Here is a 25,349-nt window from a genome sequence, read left to right as displayed (position 1 = left end):
ATATATAAAATGCATGCGCAGTGCCAGCATGTTAGTGAATGGCGCTGCTCTGTTGACACACACACACGGCTATTTTTAGCCTTCACGTAGTGCGCAATCTTGAGCGCTACTCTCGAAGAACATCTCAGATGTAGATGCTCAATAGTTTGGTTCACTTATAATATGCATTCTGAACAGCACCGGAGGTGCATTTGACCAGAATTTGATTAAGAAGCTAATTAAACTACTGTGAACTTGCCTATAAACAGACACATACAGGAATTCCTGGAGAGTTCAGAAAGTCAGAGGGTTTTAAAGCTAAAGGTGCACGAATGAGAAATATTACTGTTGTATTTAAAATGCTAAAAAACAATAATAATAGTAATAATAATGTATTTTTTTTTTTTTTTTTTTTACAAATTATAACAATATATAAGCTGAATGGGTTCCAAAAAATAACTGTGAATGAAAAGTGAACCGATATCTTACAACTAAATTGAACAAAAAATAGATCTGAATCCTTTAAAATCCAGACACAAAATTGAAAATAAATTTACACAAATAAAACCCTCTGCTACACTATCCAGTAGACTAGTTATCAGTAAAGTGTTTCTTAATAAGCTATACATTTATATTGATATAATGTGTAGTTAGAAGTTTGTGTTGAGTGCCCCCAGTTAGTTCCACACAATAATGTAAAGATATTCTAAACTGATTATGCAAAAAAAAACAAAAAACTGGTATCGGATCGGTATCAGCTGACACTGAGATTTCAGATATCGGAATCAGAAGAGAAAAAAGTGGTACCGGTGCATCCCTAGTGAAAATAAGGTGTATTTTGAACTGTTCTGAGACCAGTGCAGACAGACAGCACACTGGAGGTTAAGTCAATCATTAAATAGGAAGCAAGGGAGCATCCTATAAGTGTATTCACGCCTAAAATCCGACCAAATGTTCAGTTTCAGGTTGCAGCTGAGGTTTGGACCACTCAACATGTTTGGCAGACATGGGACAATGATAATCAATACATAGATTCAGAAACTTATAATGCTCAATTTTTTATTTAACACGGTTGGCAGTGATTGGATGATGCTGGCCGTTACTTTAAATAAGAATGATTTATTCAGTTTTATAGAAAATCAGCTGTAATGTCTGTAACGTCTCAAAAACATGAATAACTAACATTCCTGGAAACATAAACAATTTGATGAAAAAAAAAATTCTATACATTCTATAGCTTGGCATTATTTAAAATTCCACAACTTAGTCCTGCTGTTCACACATGAGAACATCAGTTTTTAGGAAAACTATCTGCTCTAGAAAAAAGAAGTTTTTACTCGTTTTTTAGGTGCTACTAGTTACAAATCAAAAAGGGAAATGGAAAATACACACAGCAGTCACGCTCTGGTCTCAGGACGTTAAACAAATATACTTACTAAAATAATAACCAATAAACAACAATTATTTATTGTTAAGTCTTACTACATGACGACTTTAATATATTTTCTTGGGGTTTCTGATTTTATTTGAAAGCACATCTGATTTTTCCCACACACAGTTATAGAGATCAGCTCCAAAATTCAGTGTACACACCCTCTAAACACAGTCTACACAGCCTAACAAACCAAAATTAAGCCTTGGCTTCAAAGACGGCTTCCATCCACTCCAGTTGACAGAAGGGATCCTGTGCCTACCTTATGCATGATGCCCATGGCCTTTATTTTGGCTGATTCACTGCTTAATTCTGAGAGCTGGTGTTTTCCCAACAGCAGCTCCTGAGGGATCTCATCATCATCCACTGTAGTAGAGAAGAAATGGCAGAAGAGAAACAACTAATTAATTAAAAACACAGAAGTTTTGCTTACAACATACTTAGATAGTACCTTGCATGAACATGTCTCCAGAAATACATCACATCCTCCTTTATTTGCACATATACCTGTCAAGTCCACATCTTCTAGGTTTTCAAGAATGTTGTCGACACTGGTGGAAAATCTCTTGAATGTAGATGAGTCCATCATTTCTGTGGACCAAAGGCAGATTATTAAAGTTCTCAGTACCTCAAGATCACTTTACACAAATAACAAATTCCAGACGTACCATCCTGAGTTAGTTTGGGCTCGTAAGCTTTCCTCTTTTTCACCTTTTCCTTCTTCAATTTTCTGGCAGCTAGTGTTGAATGATGTAAGAGTTCATAAGTCAAAGATCAGTTATGCAATTTCCGCACTTCATACTATTTGAAGAAGCAAACAACTATCAACATCAGCAATGTTGAACAATGCATGAATAGTTCACCTAAAAATGAAAATTATGTCATCATTTACTCACCCTCATGAAAGCAAGTCATACAGGTTTGGAACAAAATGAGATGACAGAATATTACTTTTTGGGTGAAATATCCCTTTAACTAACATGTCTAACTGATGGTCACTCACGGTCGCTCAGGCTTGGAGGGGGTGAGTCTTCGTCAGAGTCTTCAGAACTGGGTTCTCTGTATCGACTGCCTGAACCTCTCCGACTGTCGTGGTGACCGCTGCTCCGCCGGTGATCTCCAGAACCCCTCCGAGCCTTTTCTTCATATTGCCACACTTTGTCTCTGTCCTTTTTCGAACGTTTCGGGGCAACTAAATGTCAGAGAGGAAGACAGAAAATTTCAATGGAAAAAAACAAAAGAAATCCGTAATATCAAATAATAACATTTTGTCAATTAAACTAAATCGAAGCAAAACAAACACTGTTTTCATTTTTAACATTCAGTTTTAAGTTTTGCTGCCAGGTGATGGTGCTAAATAGCTTTAAGAAAATCTAATGATGATGACAGCATTCACAAATATACCATGGAAAAACAAAGTGTGAAAACAGACCAGGAAGGGCAGGGGGAGCCGACAAGCAAACTCTGATTCGGTTTCAAACAAACATACCAAGTGTAAAAGCAACATTCAATTCAGGATATTTACTTACATTCAACAGAGTCACTGTCATCTTCTGAGCTGTCCTCTGCATACTTGGGTTTATCATTAGTGGAGCTGCGCCTGCGTTTATTCACTTTTACCCGCTCACACAGCGGCAAACTGGTGTCCATCTCTGCAAGCACAAGAGATTTCCTTCAACACAGAATCATCAAAGCCCACAACACAACTCTTCAAATCCATAGTCTGTCAAACTGTATAATAAACTCAACACCCTCAAGCCATGAAGTATCACGATTACAGTGACAATTTTTGTTTTTTGTCACTTTTGCCGAATTCTTGCGTTGTTGCATTCTGAAATGTGTCAGACTGAATTTTAATACCACAACGCAACTACACATTGCATTATCAATGTTGCCGGAAGGGCGCTACAGCGAGATCAGTGTGAACTGTCCGCTTCTACATTGAGTTTTCTCTTAAGTCAACTTCTGTCATGGCAGAGCAACAGTTTAAAGAGAATATTGCTGAGCAAGTTGTCTGAATTATGACACCTCCAGTTTAATGGCACAGATGTATGAAGGTAACTCTATCCCCACCTTAAGTACTGAGATTTGCACCCGCCACGGTAAGCAAGAACGCATGTTAAGGGAATATTCAGGTTTCAATACAAGTTAAGCTCAATCAACAGCATTTGTGACAATGTTGATTACCACAAAAAAATAAATAATTGTATTTCTTTAAAAAAAGCAGCAGCAAAAAATCGAGGTTAGAGAGGCACAATGGAAGTAAATGGGGCCAATTTTTTGAGGGTTTGAAGGTAGAAATGTGAAGCTTATAACTTTATGAAAGCACTTATATTAATAATTCTTTTAAAAATTGTATATTATTTGAGCTGTAAAGTTGTTTAAATAGTTGTAAGTCATTTTAGGGTTTACAGCATCATGTCGTTATGACAACAAACTTGTAGAACTGGATATAAATTTCCAGAAAAAAGGTTAGTAAGTGATTTTATCACACTTAAATCATGTTAACACGCATATTGTTTACATATTGTTACTACACTTTTGAAACGGTGAGTATTTTAATGGTTAAAATTTGGCTCCCATTCACTTCCATTGTAAGTGCCTTACTGTAACCCATATTTTTGCTTTTTTTTTTTTATTTAAGAAAAGGAGGAATAACCCGAAATTAATTTTTGTGGTAATGACATTATACCACAAATGCTGTCGATTGAGCTTAACTTGTACTGACCAAGTGGTCACACCTGCGTTCACATACTTGCGTAGAGTAGCTCTAAAGGTATCTCTTTTGATGGTAAGTTTTTGTCCTAACCAGCTCTGACATTTCGTTGGTTGCGAGGTTTCTATATTAACACTGTCATGCCGGGTAGCCCCGCACACGTTGAAAACTATTTTGACTAAAAACCTGCTCCTCATGTAGGCCTATATTAAACAAGAAATTTAGAAACATTGGATATTATATGACAAATCCTTCAAATTCCACAAGGAAACCCATAAATAGTAAAGAAACATCCCAGAAGTCAATAAAATACTATAATGTGTTCTTAGTTTTACGGTCTTCAGCTGTGCAGTGGTTGCTAGGCAGAGAGAAATAGCAAATACTCATTCATACACTATTCTGACTGGCTGTGACAGCGTATGGACACAAAATAAATAAATAAATAAATAAATAAATATAATCGCTTGTTGCTAGAATCTTATCACATCACACGCCAGTGCGTGCAGCGCAAAGTGGAACGAGGCACCCGTTTGCTGTCGGTGCGATGACCTGCAATGGACGCTTCCAGTGTAGACAGCTTCATTGATTATAATAGGATCTTTATGCTTTTGACGCAACGCGCTAGTCACATCTGGTGAAAATCCTAGAAGCAGTTTATTGTGCAACCAAAATAACCAAACTATAAAAAAAGCCTGAAGTACACTTACATATTCATGACTCTTATTTTTAAATTAAGTATTTACCAAATTAAGCTTTTTACAGCCTATGTATTCATCAGTATGTACATATTTACCAAGAGGAGATTTTTTTTTTTTTTTAATTTCACAAGATATGAAGTTGGATACGCAATGAAAAAACTATTGGACTATAACCGATAGTTCCAAAAAGCTATTATCGGCAACGATTAATTGGTAAAACCAATATATAAGTCTACCTCTAGTTAAAAGTGTATATTAAATCACTTACCAAATAATCTTCCAAAAGACTTGCTCTTGCCTGATTTTGAGCTGCGCGAATTACTGATAATCCTCCGGACTTCATCAATGGAAAGTTTCTGCAGAACCACAACAGGTTTAGTGCCCCTATTTAAGTCTTCAATCAGGTTCAGTTTTTCTAATTTCACAAGTGGCTCAGGAAATCCCTCAAGAGCACAACGGGCTTCAGACAACACGTTTCCATCTTTGTCCCGTTTCAGTTTGGGAATGACAAAGTTCTTCAATGCACTCGATTTGCCTCCCAGCAGGTAGTTGGGAAACTCTGTTGTCTTAGTGTCTGAGGATGGTGGCTTGTGTCCATCCAGCCTGTTCTTGATATCTCCACTACGCTTCTCGTCTTTGTTGTTGGGAGTTTTGAGGACTGGTCGTTCCAGTTTTGTTCTGGATTCTGCTCCTTCACGTGGTTCCTGCTTCACCCGTGGACTGTCAGGCCGCAAACGTTGCTCAGGAGATTGCTTGTCCAGGTGCTCTGTTGATTCCGTGTGGCGCTTCCTTTCTCTGTCCCGATCCTTGTCCCGAACTTTTACCGGATCCCGATCTTTTTCTCGTTCTTTGTCCCGATCTTTTCCCCGTTCCTTGTCTTGATCTTTTTTACGTTCCTTGTCCCGATCTTTTTCTCGTTCTTTGACCCGATCTTTTTCCCGTTCTTTCACCCGATCTTTTTCCCGTTCTTTCACCCGATCTTTTTCCCGTTCTTTCACCCGATCTTTTTCCCGTTCTTTCACCTGATCTTTTTCCCGTTCTCTCACCTGATCTTTTTCCCGTTCTTTGACCCGATCTTTTTCCCGTTCTTTGACCCGATTCTTCCCCCGTTCCTTGTCCCGATTCTTCCCCCGTTCCTTGTCCCGATTCTTCCCCCGTTCCTTGTCCCGATTCTTCCCCCGTTCCTTGTCCCGATTTTTTCCCCGTTCCTTGTCCAGATCTTTTTCCCGTACCTTGTCCAGATCTTTTTCCCGTACCTTGTCCAGATCTTTTTCCCGTACCTTGTCCAGATCTTTTTCCCGTTCCTTGTCCAGATCTTTTTCCCGTTCCTTGTCCAGATCTTTTTCCCGTTCCTTGTCCAGATCTTTTTCCCGTTCCTTGTCCTGATCTTTTTCCCGTTCCTTGTCCTGATCTTTTGCCCCTTCCTTGTCCTGATCCTTTTGGCCTTCCTTGTCTTGATCTATTTCTCGTTCCTTGTCTCGATTCCTTTCCCGTTCTTTGTTTCTGCCTTGCTCCACCTGACTGGAAGATCTGGATGAGTCTAATCTGCGAATTTTTGAGCTTTCACTGTCCCGATCTCTATGCCGTTCCTCTTTGGCGTCTCGACTTGACTCCGATCGCCCGTCATGTTTTCGAGAAGTTTCGTGACCTTTTCCCTCAGACCTCACTTTGTCAGGCTTTCCATCATGTCTGTGCTTGGAGACAACCGATCTCTTTTCTGAACTCACTTTGTTGGAGATCTCTCTACGGTTTTCGTGCTTGTGTTTGGGTGTCTCTGGCCGTCCATCTGAAGCAGTTTTCTGTGGCGTTTCCACTCGCTGTTTGATGACCTCTGGCCGACTGTCCACTGTCGCCTGTACCTCTCCATCTGTCTTCGATTTGAGCCGCATGACCCCTGTGGATTCAGAGCCATCTTCCGGCCAGCGCTGGGCCTCCGTTGCAGGAACAGGACAGGAGTCTAGTGGCCCTTCTACTCTGCCTGCCTGTTGCAGGTCAATACTGACCATCAGGGCGGGCCGGCTGGCTCCGTTGCTAGCAGCACAAGCCTCTTGAGGTACCAATTTGTTTCCAGCATTGCATCCACCACCCACTCCCGGTGTTCCAGCAGCCCCAGCAGTGCCTGCAGCCCCTGGTTCCTGCGGGTATGAATCCTGCTTTCTTTTCTTCAGAGGCTTGTCTGTAGGTTAAGAACACCACAGGTAAGATGCTGTTTTCAAAACAAGATTTTTACATTTTCAAATATAGATTTTTCAAGAAAAAGCACAAAACTCTCTGCGATGCGGCCGATAAGGTGTTCCAAGTGGTTGTCAGTGCATTACTATGCAATTGCTTGGGTGTTTCAAGTGGTTGCTTATTGGCATAAGTCAAAGAAGTCCACATGATAGTCTATAGAATCCACATGCTGCATGAATTCAGGTATCATTCAAGTCCATAGCACAAACGGTACATGATTACGAGCCTGAACAAACCTCTTACCAAAGTATGAGCAATAGTAACAGATATACTTGCCTTGGCAAATACTAATATAAATTGTCATAGATTAATGAATTGTATTAAGAATTATTCAAAAGCATGCAAATCAGTTTTAAAAGGAAAATACACAACCTTTATCTTGAACTTCTTTAGAGCAGCGTTCTCTTTCTATGGCAGATTCCCTCTCAATCCTTTCAATCTCAGCCAGAGCGTCCAACTCTGCTTCATCATAGGGGGTTCCACTGACTACTCCGGGTTGCTTTGCCGCAAGTGCCCCAATGTTCTGTAGTACAGGAACCTGCTGGTAGCTTGACTGCTCCCCCGGGAGACCCTGGCCTGCGGCCAGCCGCTCCTGGGGGTTCCGGTGGTACAGCAAGCTGTTGCATGATAGCTCATTCTCAGCATCTGAACCATGTTCCACTACCGACAATGGCTCTGCTGACTGCTCCGTCTCTGAGGACTTAACGCGAGACAATTTTATCGTCAGCTTTGTGGAGTCTTTAGTGGGAGAGCTGACAATGTCATACATAGCACCTTTACCCCCCTCCTCTTTCATTAATTTTTTTTGCTTCTTTTTCCGCTCAGGGGAGTCCAAGAGAAGGTCAGGAGCAGTATCTCTTGGGGAGGCGTAGGGTGGAGGAGACTGGAGAATGAGGGGTGGCCGAGATCCAACTGAAATTTAAAGAACAAAGCAGAAAAGGCAAAATTATATTTATGTAAATATCTAAAATTTACAAAAAGACACAACAAAGCATGCTCCATGTAAATCCAAAGTTCAAAACCACCTTTCGGAGTCCCTTCACTTCCAGCAGGAGAGCAGACTGAGCGAACGGGAAAGGAGGCGTTTCTCATCGTGGGGTCACTCTCCTGTGAAAATAGAGACAACACAATTAAAAAAAATGAATTCCAATAATCCAAATCCAGACCAATGATATGAAGAAAAAACTAATGAAGACCTAATTAAATTTTGTTGGCCAGCACTCACATCATTTCCAAGTCTCTGGACGATGCCGATGTACTCATCACCAGAGCAATGTCTTGCGTTATGATTAGAGTTACCCGACACTTGACCAGACACCTTGCTGTCATGGATGTTTCTCATGGCACCAGGAACGATTGGACTGGACACAGACACTGCAGCAAAAAAACATAACACTTGGTCTTTACATAACATTTCTGTTATTAAAACAAATGTCCAACAATTTGAGTCAATAGAAATTGCTGGATTTGCAGGTTACTCATATATTTCTGATCACATTCATTGTACGTCATAACAGTGCAGTCCAGAAGACAACCACAATTATTTGTCATTGTTTGTCATTGTCATTGATGCAGTTCTAATCCGATCTTATTCTGTTACTGCTATGCAATACATTGTATTGAATCATGACATATCTATATTATTATGAGGTAGCTGGTGATACCCAGCCCTTTTCTAAACATCATCTGCATCTTCATCGCAAAGGGAACATAAGATTTGTCTTTAGGTATTCAGGTCTTTTGCTAGTCAATGGGGAAAAGAAAATTCACTAGCAACATAGCTTATTAAAACCACTTTCCTTGAGCCTTGAGGTGTTTTATGCAACAGATATTGAAAATGGTGACAATCCTCTTGCGGCTTTAAACCATGTTCTCGTCAGAGAGGAGAGAGAGGATTTACCTTGCTGGATCTGTTGGTGTTGAGAGTAGCTGGGTGGGTGGCTGTACTGCATGTAGCCTGCAGGGCTCTGAGGAGCATATGGGCTGGGCACCGGGCTGTTCTGCTGGGGCATGTACCTGGTACCAGAACCCGTCTGAGGTTGAACATATCGGCTGTAGAAGAAGAGTAGAACTGGTCAGTATACAGATACAAATGAGATGAATCAGCTCTTTCTGACTGCAATTAAATAATATTTGAAAAGAAGCTTGAATGCCACTGATATGATATGACCTATCTAACCTAAAAGAACAGGAAACTATAACAGTACCTGGGAGGGCTTGGAGTTATAGTGGTTTGCTGGTAGTTTGATGCCGGGCTTCCATGCATGGAGTTCTGAGGCATCTTGTATGAAGGGATCATTGGCTGTTGCATTAAACCTTCAAAGCAGGACACAACAAAGAGTGTCATCAACAACATCATTATGAGGGCTTAAAATACAAATGGAAAAAGACTGGCATTTTAAGCTCAGTTTTGCCATGATATTCGACTACAGCAGCAATAAAGACTCCAATTTGTCAGAATAGTTGTTTAGCCAACAACAAGAGAAATTTTTACTTTGTGAAAACAAGTGACCAAGTAAATAAACAACATTTGTATGCATAGCCAAAACGTGAAAGATCCGTAAGCCTTTTTTGGTCACACTTTATATTAGGTGTCTTTAACTACTATGTACTAACATTAAAAGACATACAATACAATGTATTTACTGTGTAACTACATGCTGTTCTTCAAAATTCTCACAAGATTCACAGTAGGGGTATTGTTAGGTTTAAGGGTTAGAGTTAGGTTTAGGGTAATGGTTGGTGTAGGATTATGAGTGAGGTTTACAGTGTAACTACAAATGTAATTAAATGCAGGTAATTTAAATGTAAGTACAATGCAACAACAGGTATGTACAATAACAAGTACATTGTATAAAATGCTTAAGCACATAGTAGTTAAAGACAACTAATATAAAGTGGGACCCCTTTTTTAATGTGTGTCTAAAAACTGATTATTCATGTTACCACTAATTACTGTGGCTAATTGCCACTAATTACAGCCTACAAGCTCCACAAAGTTGTATTTTTAATCCAGGGGGCAGAAACAGAGGCTCTAGAGCTTCTCCTTACCGCCCTGAACCCCGTATCGGGTGGGCGTACTTTTCTCCCTGAAGACATTGGGGTTCCTGGACAGCACCGTCTGCAGCAGTAGAGGCACATCACCTTCCGGGTCATCACTGCCCAAGTTGTCCTTCAACTCTCTGTATGTGGAAACACAGAGAAAGAATGAGACGCACAGATAAGCTTGCTAAGATATTGTGCATTTCATGTAAGCACATAATTAAAAGAAAAGCTTTATTTGTGAACTTTTTCAAAATGCTAAATGCTTCAAATCCTAAAATTACTGTGAACTGCAAATGATGCAGATTGTAATGTGCTTTGTTGACTAGGCTGAAAAAGAATCCAATGACATATACATTTTTTCATTTAGCTTTTATCCAAAGTGACTACAAATGAGTAACACAATACAAGCGATTCAAGACACACATTGAAAATCTCAAAATACATTTGAATCAAAGGCGAGAATAGAGTGAAGGAAGGAGACAGAGGTGAGATACCCACATGTGTTCGGTGGACACCTGGTTGAGGCTGTGGGCCAGCTGGGACACAAGGTTGTCGTCCCGCAGAGACAGCAGACAGCTGACCTCCTCTGCGATCCTCCCATTATACAGCAGGCTCTTAGTGGTGGTGGCAGGGAGAGGGGAAGGGAGTGGCAGCTGATTTAACACTAAGAAAAAACAAAAAAAATCATAATCCTCATAGATAGTGGTCAACTGATAAATCGGCCATATTCAGACTTTTTTCATTATTGGCATCGGCCGATACATTTTCCCATTTGGCTGATTTGTTTCTTGAGGGGGCTGAGAATCGCCTGCTTGCATGTGAAGCGACTGAGACATGTAAACGACCAGTCATGGTTCATTTTGTTGTTCCGTGCCATCGTGTTACTACAATAATTGATCGGTGTGCAACACAGTCTCATTTAAACGGTCCGCATATCAGAGGCAGACGCGTTTGAGCTCTTAATGTTAAAGTACTCGCCTGTTTTATTCTCCTTCTCTCTCCTCAACAGTTCCCTGTAACTTTTTACTGTCTTGTCTAATGATAAAAATGCAAATATCATTAAAACTAATATCATATACCGTCTGCAAATATGCGCATATCTCCTTTAAACAGATGTAATAAACAAACCTCACAAAACTTCAGCAGATCCAGCATTCTGTGGAGCACTCATTTATTTACCTCTAAAGCATGTATTCTATCAGCCTCTCCTCAGCAGTTCCCTGTAAATTTTAACTTTCTTTTCTAATAATAGAAGGCAAATAACAATACAATTTATATTATATATCATCTGCAAATATGCAGCTATCTTGTTTAAAAAGATGTAATACACAAACATCACACAACAATTTCTTCATGTGCAAATATATTACTAAAATTTGATGACTAAACAGAAATCAGAAGAAACTGCGATCTACCATTTACAGTTTTTCTCAATCTCTTTGGCTCAATTCTTGAATGAGAAATATTTTTTCAAAACATTAAGATCAACTCTCTGAACAATTAGTTTCTTGTTCACACCAGATTTGAATTTCTTGTTCATTTAAGCAAATTGCACATGTTTTGGCACATGTGCAAAAGAGTAAGTACAATTGTCTACAATTTGCACAATAACTAAATGCACATGGCTTGCTGATCAAAACTGATGAGTTGAATCTCAGTGAAATTGTCATACTCTTCACAACTTCTAAACATTCTCTCATTGTGTGAGCCATCACATGCAAAATTATCAATTCAATTATCAAACTCTCTCAGATATACATGTATATTCCATAAATATCCATGACATGGAATGTGTGTGATGTCTGCTAAATCTCTGGCCAGACCAACAAGAGTGACAGGATGTCCACCAAGAAGATGGGAACTTGTAGCCTTACATACTGTAAGGAGGTACAATTTATTGTTTTTACAGAACTACCGCAGGTTTTTTCATTGTTGCGTGTATTTTATTTATTTATTTTGCATGGATGTCATTTTGTGGCAGTTTTCTGTTCACTAGATATTACTTTACATGTAAGAAATGTATAAAAATGGACATGCAAATGTGAATTTTCTGTTTACATGTAACACACTGCTACAAAAATAAATTTACTGTATACATACAAATGTGCATTTCCTTTTTCTGTGTACTACAATATTGTCTTTTCCCAGTAAACTTTTACCTACTGTTGAAATCGGTATCTAAAAAGCTCAGTGTGATACACAATAGCATTCAGCTAGACAAAACTGACATTCCTGTATAGTACAGTAAGCAGTCAGTGTCAACAAAAAGTAGAACAAAAATGAAATTTGTATATAACAAACATTTCCAGGGTTAACTGCCATGGTGAAAAAACATTTTAACCAGAACGGCTCACACGATGACAAAACTTTCATTATGGTGGCATTGGCCAATTTACTGGCACAATAACTAGGTTTTGAAGCATGAATTAAATGTTTTGGGTGAGTTAGTACATTTTGCAGACATGCAATAGAGTTGTGATGTCCCATAAAACAGTTGTGACAATTGCACTTACAGTTTAGAGAATGTTAAGACTGTTTCAAAAAAAGAGCCAAAGCGATTGAGAAAAACGGTAAAATACAATATGTTTTTCGATTCTTTTTTACAAAGTTAAAGTTTAGTGTGAAATTGAGTAAATATGGTGCTAAATAAGAGTTTATAAATTTTTTTTTTTTTTTTTTTGCAATTTTATGTTTATTTTATTTACTATATTAAATTGTGGGATATATCGGCATTGTATCGGCCTATCAGCCACCCTGCTCTCTGAATATCGGCATCGGCCATCAAAAAACCCATATCGGTTGATCACTACTCATAGTAAATGACTATGGGATTGCCATATTGAGTTCACATGACCAGCCAAAAACACTGGTATTAAAATTTATCAAATCAATCACAAACACATATTTGCAAGTTTGCATGACTTACGGTCAGTGAGGCTTGCGATCCCAGCGAGAGTGGTGATAGGAACATGAGGCATATCCCCATTCATGCTGAAGAAGGGCAGGGAGCTCTCGTGGATGCACAGGTCGCTCAGTGTCACTGGTCACTGATCCGCCTTTACATCTTTTGCTGCGAAAGAGAGAAGAGGATACAATGACATCATCAGCATCATCTGGTTTAGAATCATGCATGAGACATGACCAATGTGATGATAACATTTCTGACATATGGGAATAATAACACAATATTACAATTAAGAAGCTTTTAGATTCCAATCCATTTTTTTTTTTTTTTTAGAGACCAGAGAAGTAAAGCAATCATTTACCATCAAGTGGTTTGACTGGATTATCAACTACATGCTTGAATTGCTCCACAAAGCTGAAAGGTGCCAACAACTGTTTAGTAATAGTTAGTTCAATTTGCATATGTCCTTGCAATACATGACTTTGACACCATAAAAGTGTCAACTCAAGAAGACAACTAGCAACAAAAAGACATAAATGTTTTGATCAGTGCTAAGTGACTACAAATACACTGGCGGCCAAAGGTTTTGAATAATGTACAGATTTTGCTGTTTCGGAAGGAAATTGGTACTTTAATTCACCAAAGTAGCATTCAACTGATCACAAAGTATAGTCAGGAAATTACTGATGCATAAAACAGCAACATCACTATTTGAAAAAAGTCATTTTTGATCAAATCTAACAGGCCCCATTTCCAGCAGCCATCACGCCAACACCTTATCCTTGAGTAATCATGCTAAATTGCTAATTTGGTACTAGAAAATCACTTGCCATTATATCAAACACAGCTGAAAGCTATTTGGTTTGTTAAATGAAGCTTAACATTGTCTTTGTTTTTGAGTTGCCACAGTATGCAATAGACTGGCATGTCTTAAGGTCAATATTAGGTCAAAAATGGCAAAAAGTAGAGTTTCTCTAGAAACTCATCAGTCAATCATTGTTTTGAAGAATGAAGGCTATACAATGCTTGAAATTGCCAAAAAACTGAAGATTTCATACAAAGGTGTATACTACAGTCTTCAAAGACAAAGGACAACTGGCTCTAACAAGGACAGAAAGAGATGTGGAAGGCCAGATGTACAACTAAACAAGAGCATAAGTACATCAGAGTCGCTAGTTTGAGAAACAGACACCTCACATGTCCTCAGCTGACAGCTTCATTGAATTCTACCCGCTCAACACCAGTTTCATGTATAACAGTAAAGAGAAGACTCAGGGGTGCAGGCCTTATGGGAAGAATTGCAAAGAAAAAGCCACTTTTGAAACAGAAAAACAAAAAGAAAAGGTTTGAGTGGGCAAAGAAACACAGATATTGGACAACAGATAATTGGAAAAGAGTGTTATGGATCTTAACCCCATTGAGCTTTTGTGGGATCAGCTAGACTGTAAGGTGCGTGAGAAGTGTCCGACAAGACAGCCACATCTATGGCAAGTGCTACAGGAAGCGTGGGGTGAAATGTCACCTGAGTATCTGGACAAACTGACAGCTAGAATGCCAAGAATCTGCAAAGCTGTCATTGCTGCACATGGAGGATTTTTGTTGATGAGAACTCTATGAACTAGTTTGTTTTTTTCAAATTGTAATAGTAATTTTTCACATTATTAATGTCCTGACTATACATTGTGATCAGTTGAATGCCACTTTAGTGAATAAAAGTACCAATTTTTTTCCATAAGAGCAAAATCTGTACATTATTCCAAACTTTTGGCTGCCAGTGTATAACACATAAGCCTAAAAACCAAAAATGTTCTCCTTCTTGCCTGAATTAACACGTGTCTCTGCCTTATTGAAGACAACTGGAGAAGACAATCTGAAATCTAAATGTGGAATCTGGAATGCGGAAGTTTTAAATAAAGTCCCTTACCATATGAAAATCGGGACTTAACTAATATTCACACTATCAGGTTTACATTGATTTTACCCTGAAGTGCCCAGTGAGCCATATACAGTTGAGTGCATAAGTTTGCATCCACTTTTGTCCCATAAGTTTACACACCCCTTTCAGAATTTATACAAATATAATAAAATATATATTTTTTATTTAGTACTGCCCTTCAGAAGCGAGATAAGATATATTTACATATATTCCACACTCAGAAGCGTGAGTTCCGCGCACGAGGCGTTAAGGTCATACTTATTAATATTATGCCCTTACCCAAACCCCTTATCTAAACCTAACCAATGATAGGAATCTGCTGTGACAGAAGCAAGTAATTATCGCGTATTAGATGGAAACGATGTCCAGCGACGTCACTGGCTGTACTGAAAGTCGTAGGAATTCAAACGAGTGCAGTCGCACAATATCATACGTATTAGCCAAATTTAGAAAAGTCGTATGAATCCTGATGATTTCACCGTGAGAGTGTGTTGAAGCAGCACTCAAATCAAACATCACCGAAGTAGGAGTCCATCCTCAACCTAAGAACAAATACCAATCTTCACCACAATGGTAACTCCAAAAACTCCAGCCTAACAAACAATCCTTTTAAATGCCAATAACACAACATTAAACATGAACAAACTCTTCCTATTCTTATCTTACTCAAAAATGCATAAAATAACACTTAGTTACAACATTTGTTCACCCCATCCAGTCCCCTGCAAAGCATGCTGGGAAATGGAAATCCCCTGCCCAGTTTCATCAATGCTACAAAAAATATTCATGTAGTCCTAACTCAAATTAAGTAAACTTCAATTTTACAAATATAATTGGATAGAACGTAATGAAATCAAGTTAAGATAAAATGTTCTAGAACTGTGTTGCTTTAGTTGATTTTAATTAAGTAAACTGAACAACATGCAAAAATCCTTTTTTAAGTGCACAAGACAAAATAATCTACACAAATGATCTTGTTCAAAAGTTTACATTCCCATGGTTGCCTTACTGCTCATGATTGAAGTGTCAAAACCTGGGTGTCAACATCAGCCACTGTTAGGAAAGAACTCAAATGCTGGGAAACCAAGAGCTGGCAATACCTGGAGGATTTATATATATATATAAGTTATGTCAAATAGCTTCATCAAGGCAGTGCTAAATAGAAAACAAAATGCAATTTTGATGATCTTATGTTTTTTTGTTTTTTTTATAAACATGATACAATGACAAACTTGCAGGTTCTGTTGGGGGACGCATACATGCACTTAACTGTACATAAAACTTTCATTTTTAACCAAACTGAATTATTGCATTTTGTTTCAATCAGACATCAAAAGAAGTACTAAGCGTGGTCAAAACTGCATGCACATCTACTCATCAAATGGGCTTTATTTTGTAGTTGCCCCTCCCCCTTAGCTGCTACAACTGCTTCCACTCTACTAGGAAGGTTTCCTGTCATGCATTGAAACAACACTTGTTTAAACAACAGGGTCTTCCCCAGACTCTTGCAACAAATCTGGAAGAAACTGGAGTTTGGCATCAGCTGTATTTCTGGGCTGATGGGCCAATCACTGCCAGACCTCCACTAAACCACCAGAGCCTCTGCAGACTCCAAAAACCGTTTCAAAACATAAAACAACGTGCAGCTACTTGTGGACGTTAAAATTGCAACTGGAAGCAGTACATTGGACAGAAACATTTTTAAAAACAATCTAAAGTTTGTTTCTTCTTGTAAATTCCTTCAGAGAAAATCTGATTTCAGGTACAAATAGGGTATAAATACAGTAGTGCTAGAAACTTGCAGAATACACTAATTCAACCGGTGGTTCTGCCCAGCTGTAATCTCAGACCAAAAGTCTAATTTTCTGTTTGATTTATGCATCTTCAAATGATATGCAAACCATAATCACAAAACAACGTTTCAGTATAAATCAAATATAATGCTAGACAAACCCATACATGCTTGAGAGCACAAACTGCTATCAAGGTTGAACTATTTATAGGCTTAGTCTTTGGACTATATAGGATGCTATATACCCCAATAAAGCCCAATATAGCCCACACTCAAGGGCTGCTGTATTGACACTGCCAACTGAACAGATTCTGATCCATCTGAACAATTTGGACGTGATGCTTTCAACACAACACAATAAGGTTTTTTTTTTGGGTGGGGATTTTCTCCCCTTTTCTCCCCAATTTGGCATGCTCAATTCCCAATGCGCTCTAAGTCCTTGTGGTGGCGTAGTGACTCGCCTCAATCCGGTTGGCGGAGGACGAATCTCAGTCAATCCGTGCATCTTATCACATGACTTGTTGAGTGCGTTACTGCAGAGACCTAGCGTATGTGGAGGCTTCACGCTATTCTCCGCGGCATCCACGCACAACTCACCAAGCGCCCCACTGAGAGTGAGAACCACATTATAGCCACCACGAGGAAGTTAACCCAACGTGACTCTACCCACCCTAGCAATCGGGCCAACTGGTTGCTTAGGAAGCCTGACTGGAGTCACTCAGCACACCCTGGATTTGAACAACACAATAATTGTTGATTTTTAAATTCCAATCCTTTCAATACTTACTCTTTGGGTGACAAAGACAACTCTATTTTGTTCAAATATGAACACAGCTGGGAAGTGTGCACAACCACAAATAAAAACAGGTGTTTTACAGAGTAAATACGTTCTTTATACTCATCTAATAGCCATTGATTCTAATATTTTGCAGCACTCAAAGAATGATGTTGCATGATGCGTCTGCCCATGTTCAGGGCGAGAAATGCCCCTCCAGTTTCATCATGCTTGTTAAGTTTAAGATATTAAAAGCATACTATAGATTTGTAAAAGCTTAAAGAAATGTTTCTCTAGCACCAACTACTTCAAAACAACACCATGTCTGGCCATATTTTCAAAATTATGAGTAATTTCAGTAGAAAACCTTTCTTACATAATCAAATGTTATGAATCCAGAATATTGTCAAAACATGCAAAACTTTATATTTACTTTACATTTTCAATGGGAGTGTGTTTTGAATATGAACTGCTAAACCATACACAAGCAGCATTTCATTTATTCACGTAGTCGCTTAGCTAATAACATCAAAATATGTAATACCTGTCGGAATACATCAACTCATATTTCAAACCCGTATTTTTTTTAAACTCCCCAATTTCTGTCTCCCCAATTTGGAATGCGCTCTAAGTCCTTGTGATGGCGTAGTGACTCGCCTCAATCCGGGTGGCGGAGGATGAATCTCAGTTGCCTCCGCGTCTGAGACCGTCAGTCCATGCATCTTATCACGTGACTTGTTGAGCACGTTACCGTGGGAACATAGCGCGTGTGGAGGCTTCACGCTATTCTCTGTGGCATCCACGCACAACTCACCACGAGCCCCACCGAGAGCGAGAACCACATTATAGCGACCACGAGGAGGTTAACCCAACGTGACTCTACCCACGCTAGCAACCGGGCCAACTGGTTGCTTAGGAAGCCTGACTGGAGTCACTCAGCGATTCGAACTTGCGACTCCAGGTGTGATAGTCAGCGTCTTTACGACTGAGCTACCCAGGCCCCCACCGTGTTTAATTCTAAAAATATTTATAAAACGCCAAACAGCAGCTAAAGAGCAGAGGCAGCTAACCAGCATCTAACAGTTATGCTAACTGTGTTGATTTAATTGGTTGTTGACATTGGTTTCTCTTTGTAATCAAACTTACTAAAAAAAATCCCTCATCCCGATTTTTGTTCTTTACTTAGACTATATATTACAGGTTATGCGCATATATTAATAGTTATAAATGTTCACAACTCTTTCTAGCAGAGTATTTGTGAGAACCCATAACATTAATAAGTCTTCACATTTCATACTGAATCCTTAAATTCTTCTAAAACAATTAGAAAACAATTAACAGCAAACTAACTACCCACTGCTTCACACATTAACCTCAGTAATAAATGTTTCTAGAAATGCACAGCCTTTTAAATATGAAATATGAACTCATAATCCTTTCATATGGCCTGCAAACACCAGCTAGTAATGAATATTTGCATAATAATTCTGCCTAAACAGTGTGATTACTGGAATTATAATCTGATTTCTCCGATTAATTAAAAAGAGTACAGTTTGCTTACTGAATGCTAAATAAATGTTTGCTCTGAGATGAGAGTATTGTTTACTCATGGAGTTTTATGATGCTTGTTTAAATGTTTCTCCCGTGAAGAAAACATGTCTATTGTGATATTCAATATTTGCTCTAAGCTGAAAGTCCTGTTAGCTTTGATGGCTAATAAGAGGAGAATAAATTACAGGGATTTTTCTCATTTGAGTATTGTTTCCTCTGAGATATGTTAAATAGGTTTGCTTCACAAGAAGAGTATTGTTTACTTTGATGGTCAGTGAGGTTTGCACTAGCATTGGCTATTCTTATAGAGTGAAGTATTGTGTATAGATTATGTGTAAGGTTTGCAATAAGAGCAGGATATAGTTTAGTGTAACAGATGGTTCAGGTTTGCTCCAAGAGAGGAATATTCTTTACTCTGATGGACGGTCAATAGGGTTTGCTCCTAAAGTGGAGTATTGTTTACTCTGATACGGTGGGCTTTGGAGCTGCAGGCCTGTATCACTCTATCGCTGGAGTTCAGGTTCAGCTGCACACCTGCATATCCAGATGAGCACCCCGGTCCGGTTCATGCCGTCTAAATAGCCCGTTTTGGCCTTTTGCTCGCTAGGCATCCGAACCGCGGATTCGCCTGCGGGCCCACACGGCGGATCGGCACCGAGCTAACGCATGCTAACACTGGGCGAGTGCTGAATAACACCGATAACCTTTGCGAAAGTCCAACGCACACCACCCGACACCGGGCAGTCTTGCACCGCCGCTCGGAACCAGCAAAACAGGTCCGGTGCGTTTACCTGAGGCTCTGCTGCTGTTGAAAGGTGAAGGTGGAGGGGTTCGGGCTCGCTGTGTCCCTCTCACAACAATAATCCGGGTCGCACCGCTTCCTCTCACTGCAAACATGAAGACGGACGGGCGGAGCTCTTTTCTCTCGCAGGCGCTCGCGGAAGATCGCACTTGACTCCGGACGATGGCAGAAATGATTCGGTGCCGAAGGTGTGCTGCTGGACGCACATAAAAGAATCCACACAGACTCTCGCAGAACAAAATGCCGACCGGAAGCACTGCAGCAGGAATGACTCCCTCCACCGGCGCCGAACCAACCAGCAGCTACCCGCCGACTTCCGCTGCCTGCTCTCCTGCCCTTCCCTCCTTCTACCATCCGCGGCTTCCCAGCCATCCCTTCTATCCTCTCCTCACCTCTTTCCATCAGCCTCCACTCTCCTTTCCATTCTTTCCTTTCTCTTTTCTCCTTCTCTCTCATCCCACCTCATTTACTCATTTCTTTTCAAATATATTCCTGTAATTCATGCATCAGATATTAGAGATTCGTTCATCGGGAATGTGTTTGCGGTTAAATATGTGTAAATAATTATGCATAAACGTCGTGGCAAACATTTTTTTTATTATTTATTTCTAAATAATTGTCACTCAGCTGATTAACTCTTTAAAAATAAAACCAGAATATGTTAAATCGATAATTTTTCATTAACTTTGATATGACACGAAGATTTGATATTAATATTGACTCAGTGTTTTCTGTTCATACTGGTATACACGCGCATCTGTATATAACTGCACAACATCGCCCCCTTGCAGTATGGAGGACCAGGACTGCCAAAATACCAAATAAATAAATATATCTTTAAATAAATGAAAAAGTGTACATATAAATAAATACATGTTCAACTCTGACATAAATGAGCATTTATACTTTTATTTCCATATTCATGTATTATTGTATTTATTTATTTCCATATTAATGTATTCCACATGTATTTATTTCCTAATTTATTGTTTTCTACATGTATTTATTTATACATTTATTTATTTATACATGTATATAGTTCCACATTTATTTATTTATTTATACATTTATTTAGTTCCACATTTATTTATTTATACATTCCGTATGGTAATGAGGGGGCGTGCTGTCCACTTCAGGCACAGCCATGAGCTCCAAGTGCTACAGAGTGAAGCTTGGAGGCCACAGTGACATCTTGTGGTTGACAAAATGAAATGCACAGATGGGTGTGGATGTGCATTAATAAATTGTAAAATTTACCTGTAAGTAGCAAATGTCAAATAGGAAATGAATTGTCTGTATTGAATGAATGACTTATACTGTAGGTGGGAAAAATTACCAAAATCTTATAATACTACTTTTCAGGTAATTTTATATCTCTATAACTCTGTGTACCTAGAGCAGTGGTTCTCAAACTGTGGTACATGTGCAAAGTGCCCTCAGGTGGTACACAGCACAACTCAGGATATTTAAATTAAAAAATTAAAATAGAAATTTTATTCAAAGGTTTTCCATGTTTTATTTCTAATGTATGATTACAATTGTAATATATCTTTAAGATAGCCCTCCTTTTTCTTTTTTTCTATTTTTAAATCGGCAGTGCAGGATGTGAATAGGTAACGTTCTCCTTGCGCACGACTGCACTGATGTCTCTGTGCGCACACCACAATATTATTCCCTTGCAGAAAAGAGAACAGCAAAAACGGATGCGATTGAGGCAAGATATCGTTCCATTTATTTTACACATTCTCAGACTTCCTTAAAGTCTATGATCTTAAATAGTGCTTTTGACTCAAAGACACTGGGTTGTATTTGGCAGTATTTTGTTTTTGAGTTCACTGGAAGATTGCCTGGCCATGCGCAAGGCTGTGCTATGTGACGAACATTGCCGCTATGTCACCTATGGCCGAGCCCGCCTATGACTAGAGGGAAGGAAAAGACTTAATTTGACAAGTTTTAAAGTTAACGACTGGAAAGGGCATGAATCAGAGTAAAACGAACCTCAGATAGCTTACTGCAGCCGCTGTTTTCATAGATCACTTGGACATTATCACATATTTTTAAGGGTGATGCTAGCTGCATAATTTTAGGGGGGCTGTGATGAAAAACAGTGTCTAGCAATGCCTAAGCTACACATTTCTAAATATATATGTATATATATATATATATATATATATATATATATATATATATATATATATATATATATATATATATATATATATATATATAGTAGTTTGATTGAACTGGACTGCAAAACTTCTAAATGTTAATATTGTATGTTTGATTTTAGAAACACACTCTTGCAGATTGTGTAAACTACAGAAATATTGATATTAATCAAATATGACATTGTGTATGTTGCTCATGATCCTTAAGACTACGTTAAAAATTTATATCTGCCGAACATTGGTGGTGACTAGGTGGGACTTGAATGTTCTGATTTAATCGAAGGTGGTACTTGGCCTAAAAAGTTCGAGAAGCACTGACCTAGAGTAACCATACCTGTACAGACTTTTAAAAAATCCTGGCTGGGATTTCTAAAATGTCTGGGACGCTGCTGAATACTTTGGCAGATAAATTAAACAGAAACTCAACTTCAACAAATCTGATAACAGACACTTTGAAATGACAAAATGCAGTGCATGCACATGAAATGATCCAGGATTTAATTTTATCCAAACGGGCGGATGTTGGCAATAGAAGCTTGCCTTCATTCAGGGCCAGTGTTGTAATCAAATGAGTCCACCTGTGAAAATGGGTCTGCATCTGACGTCATAGTGATTCCTAGTGATTCCATTGTCTAATAGAACTTTGAATGAGTACTATATTCACTGCCTGAGTAGAAATCCTACAAATTCCTTTTATGATGTATGTCAATATAACTTTGTAAATATGACATTTAATGACTTTTAGATCATGTTACGCATTATAGTATATTACACAGCTATAGATTGTAAAATTAAACATTTCTTGTTCTGTTTGTTTTTCAGTTAGCTTACATTTGGCAATATGTGCCACAGAATTATTAGCCTACTGAACCACAGTATTAAAAAATATTTCCCATATTTACACACCTTAAAATCGTATATGCACACTATCTATTATGATGGAAAAATACTTGTGTCCTAGACTCCTGAGCAGGTTTGAGTACATTTAAGGACATTTAGCTAAAACCAGCTTTCCTAAAACATTTCTTTAATGCATGTTTTTTTTTATTGTATTTTTTTTTATAAACATGTTAAATAATTATGTGAAGCCGATAACAAACAGTCACCCCTTGGGGACTCTATTTCACGGGCGGACTCATTTGATTACGACACCGGCCCTGAATGATGGTAAGCTTCTATCGCCAGCATCTGCCGTTTGCATAAAACTGGATACTGGATCATTTCACGTGCACGTGCATTTGTCATATCAAAGTGTCTGTTATCAGATTTGTTGAAGTTGAGTTTCTGTTGAATTTATCTGCCAAAGTATTCAGCAGTGTCCCGGACATTTTAGAAATTCAAGCCAAGATTTTCCAAAGTCTGTACAGGTATGGTTACTCTAGGTACACAGATTTACAGAGATATAAAATAAGTTAAACAGTAGAGATATAAGATTTTTGTCACTTTGCCCACCTACAGTATAAGTTATTCATTCAATACAGACAATTCATTTCCTATTTGACTCTTTCTACTCACAGTTACATTTTACAATTTCTCAATGCACGTCCACACCCATCTGTGCATTTCATTTTGTCAACCACAAGATGTCACTGTGGCCTCCAAGCTTCACTCTGTAGCACTCCAAGCTCGATTGCTGTGCCTGAAGTGGAAAGCACGCCCCCTCATTACCATACGGACACAGAAATGTATAAATAAATAAATGTGGAAATATATAAATATGAACATATACACATGTATAAATAAATAAATGTAGAAAAAATAATTAGGAAATACAGTGCATTTGGAAATACATTAATATGGAAATAAATAAATACAATAATACATAAATAAGGAAATAAAAGTATAAATACTTTTATGTCAGATTTTAACATTTATTTATTTATATGTACACTTTTAATTTTTTTTAATTTCTTTAAAGATTTATTTATTTATTTTGTATTTTGGCAGTCCTGGTCCTCCATATTGCAGTACCACTCTACTATAGGCTACCATTGAGTGGTTTTATCTGTATTGCATAGTTGGCTGTACATATCCTGTTTTATGCTATTTTATAAAAGAGGAAAAAATGCATGTTTATAATGCACTGTATGAAATTAAACAAACTCAACATTATTTTTTTACCACGTTTGGCAAATATGCACATTTTTAAAGGGATAGGTCACCCAAAAATTAAAATTCTCCTATCATTTACTCACCCCCATGCCATCCCAGATGTGTATGACTTTCTTTTTTCTGCTGAACACAAAGATTTTTAGAAGAATATTTCAGCTCTGTTGGTTCATTCAGTGCAAGTGAATGGTGGCCTGAACTTTGAAGGACCAAAAAGAACATTAAGGCAGCATAGAAGTAATCCATGCCAGTGGTTAAATCCTTTTTTACTATTTTGTCCACCTTTGACCAGCCCCGACCAGTAGGTGGCGATATACATGAAGAATGCAAATCGCTAAAAAAGAAAAGAAGAAGAATGTGAAAGTGGAGATATATGGTAAAAAAAACACACACCTATCGTATTGCTTCTGAAGACATGGATTTAACCACTGGAGTCTTATGGATTATTTTTCTGTTGCCTTCATGTGCTTTTTGGACTTTCAAAGTTTTGGTCAGGACCTACAGAGCTGAGATATTCTTCTATATTCATCATGAGATATTCATCATTTGTGTTCTGTAGAAGAAAGAAAATCATACACATCTGGGATGGCATGAGGGTGAGTAAATGAAGAGGTAATTTTTACTTTTGGGTGAACTATATCCCATTAAAGCTTGCTTGTACAGATGTACTTCATTAAAGGTGAAAAGATCTTTAAGATACCTCCACAGTGTCAAGTTAATTATTCGTACCTTAATCATAACAGAGATGTTTTTAGCAGTTCTTCAAGATGGGTACACTTCTCTTTGTGTTATTCAAAAAGAAAGCTGTGCATATTGCATTCTGTCGATTTATTATAACAGCAACTATAATAGTACAGTCATTTGATTTATTGGGAAACTGGTTGTGTATAAGAATTCTGGCAGTTTGTGTGTGTATGCACACATCAAGTGAGTTTAAACAACACCTTAATCTGTCTATATTGAGAGAAAGTGTCGTGCAAAGAGATTCAGAATAAAATCACATTTGTACAATTATAAACTATAGCATGAAAAATCAAGCAAAATGTCAGTCACCCTATTAGATTTTCTGATAGTATGTCCGTATTTTTCAATATGATGTCCCGGGTCGTTGCAGGGACTTCATATAGATTGTAAATTAGAATTCATAGAAAGCATGTGTGCTTTCATAAGCTACATTATATATATATATATATATATATATATATATAT

General features: G+C 38.3%; 1 protein-coding gene across 5 annotated transcripts in view; it reads right to left on the bottom strand.

Annotated features, from left to right (window-relative positions):
- Positions 1-20,131, bottom strand: part of LOC127432501 (nipped-B-like protein B) — a 45,713-nt gene extending 25,582 nt beyond the window's left edge. The window contains exons 1-16 of one of the 5 annotated variants that reach the window (XM_051683641.1): positions 19,853-20,131; positions 13,029-13,172; positions 10,601-10,766; positions 10,109-10,239; positions 9,265-9,373; positions 8,958-9,109; positions 8,283-8,431; positions 8,083-8,164; positions 7,430-7,969; positions 5,896-7,001; positions 5,094-5,847; positions 2,941-3,063; positions 2,415-2,603; positions 2,080-2,148; positions 1,919-2,002; positions 1,674-1,777 (exon numbers count right to left, since the gene is read on the bottom strand). In XM_051683641.1, coding sequence (XP_051539601.1) covers positions 1,674-1,777; positions 1,919-2,002; positions 2,080-2,148; positions 2,415-2,603; positions 2,941-3,063; positions 5,094-5,847; positions 5,896-7,001; positions 7,430-7,969; positions 8,083-8,164; positions 8,283-8,431; positions 8,958-9,109; positions 9,265-9,373; positions 10,109-10,239; positions 10,601-10,766; positions 13,029-13,092 — 3,822 coding nt within the window. In that variant the 5' untranslated portion in view covers positions 13,093-13,172; positions 19,853-20,131. Of the gene's footprint in view, positions 1-1,673; positions 1,778-1,918; positions 2,003-2,079; positions 2,149-2,414; positions 2,604-2,940; positions 3,064-5,093; positions 7,002-7,429; positions 7,970-8,082; positions 8,165-8,282; positions 8,432-8,957; positions 9,110-9,264; positions 9,374-10,108; positions 10,240-10,600; positions 10,767-13,028; positions 13,173-19,852 lie in introns of all 5 variants that reach the window. The other 4 variants (XM_051683642.1, XM_051683643.1, XM_051683639.1 and 1 more) reach the window with 4 other exon arrangements.
- Positions 20,132-25,349: the final 5,218 nt, after the last annotated feature.

This window comes from Myxocyprinus asiaticus, chromosome 42 (genome assembly GCF_019703515.2).
Source record: "Myxocyprinus asiaticus isolate MX2 ecotype Aquarium Trade chromosome 42, UBuf_Myxa_2, whole genome shotgun sequence".
In the NCBI taxonomy this organism is placed as follows: Eukaryota; Metazoa; Chordata; class Actinopteri; order Cypriniformes; family Catostomidae; genus Myxocyprinus; species Myxocyprinus asiaticus.
This window is presented reverse-complemented; position numbering and strand designations above follow the sequence as displayed.